The sequence below is a fragment of the Oncorhynchus nerka genome, linkage group LG23 (assembly GCF_034236695.1).
Source record: "Oncorhynchus nerka isolate Pitt River linkage group LG23, Oner_Uvic_2.0, whole genome shotgun sequence".
Classification (NCBI taxonomy): Eukaryota; Metazoa; Chordata; class Actinopteri; order Salmoniformes; family Salmonidae; genus Oncorhynchus; species Oncorhynchus nerka.
Genome location: NC_088418.1, coordinates 28575923 through 28585295, shown reverse-complemented (window position 1 = coordinate 28585295; position 9373 = coordinate 28575923). Strand labels below are relative to the sequence as shown.

The 9373-nt window shown below is 43.3% G+C and overlaps 1 protein-coding gene across 1 annotated transcript; it reads left to right on the top strand.

Moving 5' to 3' along the window:
- Positions 1-881: 881 nt before the first annotated feature.
- On the top strand, positions 882-9164 carry LOC115107200 (EF-hand calcium-binding domain-containing protein 3-like). Its single transcript, XM_065008386.1, has 10 exons — positions 882-911; positions 1111-1196; positions 2105-2175; positions 2488-2631; positions 3274-3345; positions 3588-3711; positions 4395-4543; positions 5926-6068; positions 8390-8515; positions 8934-9164. Exons 1-10 carry the CDS (start codon positions 882-884, stop codon positions 9162-9164), a joined length of 1176 nt encoding a protein of 391 aa, XP_064864458.1.
- Positions 9165-9373: the final 209 nt, after the last annotated feature.

Sequence of the window (9373 nt, the reverse complement as noted above, 5' to 3'; positions counted from 1 at the left end):
TTATTCCAAATGTAAGGGTATTAGCGGAGAACAAAGGATGGAAATGGTGATGTCTCCACTGAATATATAGAATTATCCTATTCTCATTTTCCGAAATTGTGAGCCAGACCTAAACAAATTACGCATCTGATGAATGGTATTGAACAAGGTTTATGCAAAGGTCTCTGAGAAACTTGTTCTACAGCGATGATAGTTTGACTATCAAGTGTTATAGCCTAGTTAAACATTTTTTATTATTATAAAAAATGACCTTTGCCATGACAGGACAATGAACCTACATTAGATACAGTATTATGCTTTTGTAACACTTTTTGTTGTTGTTGAGGAAAAACATGTTCAAGATAAAACGGCAGGTGCGAGACGGAGTAATTGGGATTTCTGCAACTTTTGTCGAATAAATAAGAAACGTCACAGATGCGTACGTCATAGGTAACCCATGACACTTGTGTCCCCAAAATTAGTGCAAATGAAATGGCTGTGAGAACCTGAGTCCCTTCGATTGTTTCTATAAGAGGTGCTTTGGGAAGTGATGTTGAAAACCATTCCTTTTACTCTCAACGTGAGAACACACAATGGGCAATTCTGATCGTTAACTTTAGAAGGTCTATAAGTAACCAATGTGGTCATTTCAGCGTTTATTTCAGCGTTTTCATTTTAGATGGTAAGCTTATTTTGAACGTATTTTTTTAGGCAATAGAATTAGGATCAATAATACGTTATTTAATAGGACCTCTATGATGTAGGTCTGGTTGTGACGTCATGGTTTTGATATCATTTTATACTCCCATCACTGCACTAAAACTCTCCAATTGTCCTTCCTGCAGGGTCAACGCCCTATGTGAGCTTATCTGAGAAGCATGGACCATCCCATACCTGTCACAATGAGAGAGACCCCAGCAGGCAGGATGAAGGTTAGGCTAGTAACATACATTTCCCACTATTTAGCCTTTTTATTATATTGGTAAGACAAAGATAGGCTATTGATATAATAAGACAAACATATTCTACTGGAGAAAAAAAAAACAGGTTATTGATATAACAATAATTACAACATTTTTCATTAAAAAAAAAACATTTCCTAAATAATTCACCTATCACTTGTATTTCTAGGGCACCCAAAACCCTGTGGGTCAGGGCAGCAGAGACATAGACCCCAACAGGATAACCTCAGACTTGAAGGAAGTCCTAGATTCTCTGTGAGTACGCGTTGTTTTCTTCTTCAGATTTTTGATCAGAACAAACATGAATCAGACAAGCATTATATGCTACCAGGCCTACTCCTCCAATGGATCGTTCAAAACATTAAGGACACCTGCTCTTTTCATGACAGACTGACCAGGTCCTTATCAATGTCAATCCACTTCAATCAGTGTAGATGAAGTTGAGGAGACATGTTAAAGGGTTTTTAAGCCTTGAGCCATGGATTGTGTATGTGTGCCTTTCAGAGGGTGAATGGGCAAGACAAAAATATTTAAGTGCCTTTGAACGGGGTATGTTAGTAGGTGTCAGGTACACCGGTTTGTGTCAAGAACTGCATCTCTGCTGGGGTTTTCACACTCAACAGTTTCCTGTGTGTATCAAGAATGGTCCACTACCCAAAGGACATCCAGCCAACTTGACACAACTGTGGGAAGCATTGGAGTCAACATGGGCCAGCATCAATGTTCCCTCTAAGCTGCAGCACTGAAGAAGAATCAGCCTGCATAGAAAAGAACGGGGGGGACAAAATATTAGGAAGGTGTCCTTAATGTTTCGTACACTCAGTGTAAAGTGCAGTCTGTTATATCATTCCAAGATTTTGAAACTACATCTCTTACCTCAATTTGTCTTTCCGCAATTTTCACATCCTATTTCCTCACCTCCTTGTCAATAGTATTGGAGGAGAAGGTCCAAGGTACTTCCTCTCGCACCTTCTCCTTCAAGGCGTCTTGGCAAGGAGACGAGGAGAGAGGAGGCGAGGAATCTAGAAGAGATTCATTGAGCAAGTATGCCAACAGTGCCGAGTCGGTATTATTGAATATAAAGAGGTTTTAGAATTTTAGAACTGTTTGATGACAATGTCCCTTCTTACTTACCAATGTCACACCATGGCTCTGACCAACAGGGGTGTGGGTCAGCTCAAGGACTTGGCAACCCTGGTTGCAGAGGAGCCACTGTCGGATGCTCAAGTTGAAGGTGACAAAATTCACCTTGTGACGCCAATAGTGAAAAAAGACAAACACAATCATTTCTATACTTTAAATGAGTGTCAATCGCTATGCGTGCTTGTCGAAAGAATTTAAAATGAAAAGAAGGTTAGTTAATTCCAGTAGAATAAACAGAAAAATAATACAATTGGAAAAATTGTGTATTTAAGGGATCTCAAGCTTAAGTTTTGGTCATAGGACCTTCATCAGTGTACAAACCAGCCATTTTCAACCAGAAGGAGTTTGTTTTCTCCTCGGGGACAATCAAGTTAATCCTTTCCTATTCTATCCTATCCCATAGCTTTCCAGGCTGTCTTTAAGCTGTTTGCCACCGATAGTCATGGCTGCATCGACGTAGTGGGTCTCTCTTCCCTATTGGACACAGTAAACATGAGACTCAGCCCCGAGCAGACTGAGGCTGCCCTACATAGGGCCGACTATGACGGTGAGGTCACTTACAAGGACATACACATGCAATATATCCCAATGCAGGATCAAGGAATGACGCTATTGGAAATTTCACAAGATGAAAACATTCCATTTGCAATTCTAACATGTTCCACTGAATGTGAAATGCCTTTATAACCTGCTTCCAATACATTTTAAATGTATTTAGGAACTAAAAATTAACTCCAAACTAGCCTTTCAGATGTTTGTGAAATCAAAGACGGGTAGAATATGGGGTGGGTGTGAGTAGTCGATTCAAGGTTTGTACTCAATTGCTTATTAACAAATACTCAAAAATGTACAAATGCAGCTATTTATCAGGTACAATGTATAAGCACAGAGAACATTTCAAACTTTTAAATGTGTGTGGAGTATGTCAAGTGCAGTAATTATGTTAAATTACATTTTCAGTTGTGTATCAGAACAACCACAGGCTTAATTGGAAGATCCAATAGGATACTTTTTTTTGCCATCAGCCCCGTTTCACGCTAACATGCAATAACTTGATGACTCAAAATTATTTTGATGAGAGTACTCCCAACACAGACGTTCTTTCAAATCCCCATCCCTAGTAGAACATATGAAAGCTATCTGTACTTTTATTGTAAGGAACAATAATTCAAATGTGATTTGTTTCTAGGAGATGGTGAGGTAGGTTTTCAAGACTTTCTGTGTGTGATGACAGACAGTCAGAAGTTCGCCAGGTGTATAAACGGTAAAAAGCCTGTAAGAGAGAAAATTGTGTTTTGACAGATTTTAGATGGCATGCACATGTTCACAATGACGTCATTTTTTCAAGCCATGAAACAGGTGCCAACTGCTCCCTCTACTCCTCCTCCCTTAATCTCTCCCTTTCTATCCCTCTCCATTGTCACCCTCTGTTCTTCCCCTTTCCCTCTCCATCAAACCTCCCCTCTCTCTCTCCATTCTCTCTCTTTCTCTCCCTCTCTCTCCCTGTAGCAGAGTCCCCTGACCCATCTCAGAGTGTGGATCAGTCAGACTCTGTATTCTACAAAGCCTTGAATCAGATGCTGAATGCGGGCCTCATTCCCAGCAGTGCCACTGGGGAGATAGTTCGGTAAAATACAAACGTTCTCTGAAAATATACACTAGCAGTACTTCTGGTCAGGCACTACATGTATGCAAGATTTATTTGTTATTTTTTTTTATATATTTAAAAAAGATATACCCCCTTTTCTCCCCAATTTCGTGATATCCAATTACGATCCAATTACTATCTTGTCTCTTCGCTGCAACTCCTCAACAGGCTCAGGAGATGCGAAGGTCGAGTCATGTGTCCTCCGAAACATGACCCACCCACCCACTTAACCCGGAAGCCAGCCGCACCAATGTGTCGGAGGAAACACGGTTGAACTGACGACCAAAGTCAGCCTGTAGGCGCCCGGCCCGCCACAAGGAGTCGCTAGTGCGCGATGAGGCAAGTAAAGGCCCCTGACCAAACCCTCCCCCAACCCATACAATGCTGGGACAGTTTTGCGCCGCCCTATTGGACTCCCGGTGACGGCCGGTTGTGACACAGCCTGGAATCTTTAGTGCCGCCTCAAGCACCGCGATGTAGTGCTTTACACAGCTGCGCCCCTCGGGAGGTCCCAAGAATTGTGAGGTTTATTATGAGAATAAATATTAGAGTAAATAATTTGAGTAAACTGTTGCTTATGACAAAATATGAAGAACAAAGTCCCAAAATAAAATGTTGTCAGCTTAAGTTCTCGTTCTTTGAGTCTCTCTGTCTCCACCCAGGTATTACCATAAGAAGTCGCTGCGTCATGTGTTGCGGGTGGCGCCGCATCAGGACAAGAGCAGGGGTCACGTGATCACCTACTACGCCAAGGCGGCCCATCTGGTGGGCCTGCAGCCCAAGCAGCTGATGAAGTACATCAAACCCAATGGTGAGCAATGTCTGTGTAACATCTGAACAACGTTCCTGGTTTAATTTTGTGTATATTACTTCCCCTCCTTAGCACAGGAGGTTGGTGGCACCTGAATTGGGAAGGACGGGCTCGTGGTAATGGCTGGAGCGGAATCAGTGGAATGGTATCAACTACATCAGAACACATTATTTCCATGTGTTTGAAGCCATTCCATTTTCTTCGTTCCACCATTATTATGAGCCGTCCTCCCCTCAGCAACCTCGAGGAACTCCTTACCTATCTTTCAATTTTACACTGTACACTACCATTCAAAAGTTTGGGGTCACTTAGACATTTCCTTGTTTTTGAAAGAAAAGCACATTTTCTGTCCATTAAAATAACATCAAATTGATCAGAAATACAGTGTAGACATTGTTAATGTGAAGAGTTGCCTCTTCAACAGTGAAGAGGTGACTCCGGGATGCTGGCCTTCTAGGCAAAGTTCCTCTGTCCGGTGTCTTAATCTTTTCTTTCTATTGGCCAGTCTGAGATATGGATTTTTATTTGCAACTCTGCCTAGAAGGCCAGCATCCCGGAGTCACCTCTTCACTGTTGAAGAGGCAACTCTTCACATTAACAATGTCTATACTGTATTTCTGATCTCTTCACTGTTGACATTGAGACTGGTGTTTTGCGGGTACTATTTAATGAAGCTGCCAGTTGAGGACTTGTGAAGTGTCTGTTTCTCAAACTAGACACTCTAATGTACTTGTCCTCTTGCTCAGTTGTGCACCGGGGCCTCCCACTCCTCTTTCTATTCTGGTTAGAGCCCGTTTGTGCTGTTCTGAGAAGGGAGTAGGACACAGCGTTGTACCAGATCTTCAGTTTCTTGGCAATTTCCCGCGTGGAATAGCTTTCATTTCCCAGAACAAGAATCGACTGACATGTTTCAGGAGAAAGTGCTTTGTTTCTGGCCATTTTGAGCCTGTAATGAACCCAACAAATGTGGATGCTACAGATATTCAGCTAGTCTAAAGAAGTCCAGTTTTATTGCTTCTTTAATCAGAACAACAGTTTTCAGCTGTGCTAACATAATTGCGAAAGGGTTTTCTAATGATCAATTAGCCTTTTAAAATGATAAAGTTAGATTAGCTAACTCAACGTGCCATTGGAACATAGGAGTGATGGTTGCTGATAATGGGCCTCTGAACACCTGTGTAGATATTCCATAAAAAATCTGCCGTTTTCCAGCTGTCTACTCTGTGTTTCTGATCAATTTGATGATATTTCAATGGACAACAAATGTGCTTTCCTTTCGAAAAGAAACACATTTCTAAGTGACCCTAAACCTTCTTTGGCAACATTGGATTCCTGAATTTAATTGAATCCGAGTCACTGCATTGTGTGTGTGACTCTCTCAGCTCCCAGTACCAGCCCATACTCTAAGCGGCCCAGCCTGAACGTCAAGTCAAAGGTCATGGTGGGCAAGCGGGTGGCGACACAGGGAAGTGTCCCCTCTGCCAAGACCTGGAAGACCGTGGAGATCGAGGAGCGCATCAGACAGGTATGAGCTAAAACGACAGAAGGATTGGAGACAATTCCATTTAAATTCAGTAAATTCGGTTATTACTTTATTTTATTTATTGCGCCTTTATTTAGCCAGGTAAGTCATCAAGAATAAATCAATTATATTTTACAATAACGACCTGAATTGAATGAAAATGCATCGGGATCACCGCTGTATTGCATGCTGTGTTGAATATTGTCAAGTATTTTTCATTGATGTAACCAAACTTTATCTAGATGTTATCTTCCCTGTCTTCTTATCTTTAATTCAGTTCTGAATCAGCAATTCATTAATTATTATCCCTATTATGAATCTAAAAATAAAAGGATAATAGCAGGGGAAGTTTAGTATATTTTACCCAAATATGAAAAGACGGCGATATAAAAACCGATGTGGGGGCACCCCGACGAAACTACGGCAGTGATTAAATAAACCTCCTCCACCCTCTGTTCTATTGGCGAATGTACAATGACTGGAGAACAAACTGGACGAGCTCCGTTCGAGACTATCCTATCAACAGGACCTGAGGAACTGTAATATCCTATGCTTCACGGAGTCCGTGGCTGAACGAGGACATGGTTTATGTCAATTCAACAGTTTTTTCCCTATGCACCAGCAGGACAGAACGGCAGCGTCTCGTAAACTCAGGGACGTGGCTCTTTGTTAACAACAGCAGGCGTGCAATCTCTAATATTAAGGAAGTCTCGAGGTTCTGCTCGCCTGAGTTAGAATACCTTATGATACGCTGTGTAGACCATACTATTTACCAAGAGAGTTTTCATCTATATTTTTCGTAGCTGTCTATTTACCACCACAAACCGATGCTGGCACTAAGACCGCACTCAACGAGCTATATAGGACCATAAGCCAACAAGAAAATACTCATCCAGAGGTAGCACTCCTAGTGGCCGGTGATTTTAATGCAGGAAAACTGAAATCCGTTTTACCTTGTTTCTACCAGCATGTCACCTATGCAACTAGAGTGGAAAAAAACATTAGATCACATTTACTTCACATAGAGACACATACAACGCTCTCCCTCGCCCTCTATTTGGCAAATCTGACCATAACTCTATGCTCCTGATTCCTGCTTCCAAGCAGGAACAAACAGGAAGTACCAGTGACACGCTCAATTCGGAAGTGGTCCGATGAAGTGGATGCTACTCTACAGGACTGTTTTACTGGAATATGTTCTGAGATTCATCCAATGGCATTGAGGAGTTTACCACATTAGTCACCGGCTTAATTAAGTGCATTGACGACATAGTCCCCATAGAGACCGGACATACATATCCCAACAAGAAGCCATGGATTACAGTCAACATCTGCACTGAGCTAAAGGCTAGAGCTGCCACTTTCAAGAAGTGGGACACTAACCCAGATGCTTATAAGAAATCAACCATCAAACAGGCAAAGCGTCACTACAGGACTAAGATCCAATCCTACTACACCGGTCTGACGCTTGTCAGATGTGGCAGAGCTTGCAAACTATCACAGATTACAAAGGGAAACCCAAACCCGAGCTACCCAGTGACACTAGCCTACTAGACGGGCTAAATTCCTTCTATGCTTGCTTTGAGGCAAGCAACAGTGAACCACGCATAAGAGCACCAGCTGTTCCGGACGAATGTAGAATCATGCTCTCCTTAGCCGATGTGAGTAAGACCTTTAAACAGGTTAACATTCACAAGGCCGCAGGGCCAGACGGATTAGCAGGACGCATACTAAGAGCATGCGCTAACCAGCTGGCAAGTGTCTTCATTGACATTTTCAAACTCTCCCTGACCCCGTCTGAAATACCTACATGTTTCAGCAGACCACCATAGTCCCTACGTGAGAATGCTGTTCATTGACTACAGATCAGCGTTCAACACCATAGTGCCGTCAAAGCTCGTCACTAAGCTAAGGTCACCTCCCTCTGCAACTGGATCCTGGACTTCATGCGGGCCGCCCCCAGGTGGTGAGGGTAGGCAACAACACATTCACCATGCTGGTCCTCAACACGGGGCCCTTCAGGGGTGCATGCTTAGTCCCCTCCTGTACCCCCTGTTCACCCACTACTCTGTGGCCGCGCAAGACTCCAACACCATCATTAAGTTTGCCGACGACACGATGCTGGTAGGCCTAATCACCAATGACAATGACACAGCCTATAGGGAGGAGATTGTGGGTTACTCATCTCCCTATCGCTCTCGCTCTCTCTATCTCTCTCTCTCGCTCTCTCTCTCTCTCTCTCTCTCTCTCGCTCGCTCACTCTCGCTCACTCTCTCTCTCGCTCGCTCACTCACTCTCTCCACCTCCTTCCGTCTCTCCCACAGTTATCAATCAAGTACCCAGGAAAGGAGACTAAGGACATGATCACTCCGATCAAGATCAAGGTGGACCTGCGAGTGAAGGACAGAGAACGTCTCACCTATGACAACATCAACCAAATACGCATCAAGGTGCTCCAGCTCACACTATAACAACAGCATCATGCATTTGCCATTTTAGTCAATACCTTTGCAGTATTTCAGTTAGAAATGGCCATGTTTGAGTCTTCCCCTCTTTCCTCCTGTCACTGTCTCCCCCTTCCATCTATTCCAAATCTTCTCAGCAAAGATGCCTCTCTCTTCTCTCTATCCCTGCCATTTTTGTGTAACAGTGTGCTATGTGCTATGTAATACGTGTGAATACAATGTAGGGCTACTGTACAAACAATATCTCTGCCTGGAAAGGTCTGGTTAAAGGGAGTTACTCTCTACTTCCCTCTCTCTCTCCTCCATCTCTGTATCCCTCTACTTCTCTTTATCACTACATATATTTATCTATCTCCCTCGCTCCCTCCCTCAATCTCCTCCCTCCGTCCCTCTCTCACCCCAGTCCAAGGAGGGCTTGAACACCTACCTGGAGACGCTGAGCCAGTATAAGCAGCGGGATTCCTGGGACTCTTGGGGCTCGCTGCAGAGCTACCACAACTCTCTGGGCCACAATGCCTTCTCTGACACATTCTCCACCTACAGCTGGAGCTGGAGTGGCTGCCGCAACATGCTGCAGCCCTGCGACCTGCTGGAAGAGAGGCACAACTTGCCTCTGCTGCCAAACCAGTATTAGGGAGCAGGGAGTATGCAAGGAGTATGGAGGGAGTATGGAGGATTTCCAATTAAAAGCAAGAAATATGTAGATTTTGCACTACATCCTATTAATTCCTATTTCATTTTTTGACCCCTCTTTTTCTCCCCAATTTCGTGATTACGATCTTGTCTCATCGCTGAAACTCCCCAATGGGCTTGGGAGAGGCGAAAGTTGAGTTATACGTTCTC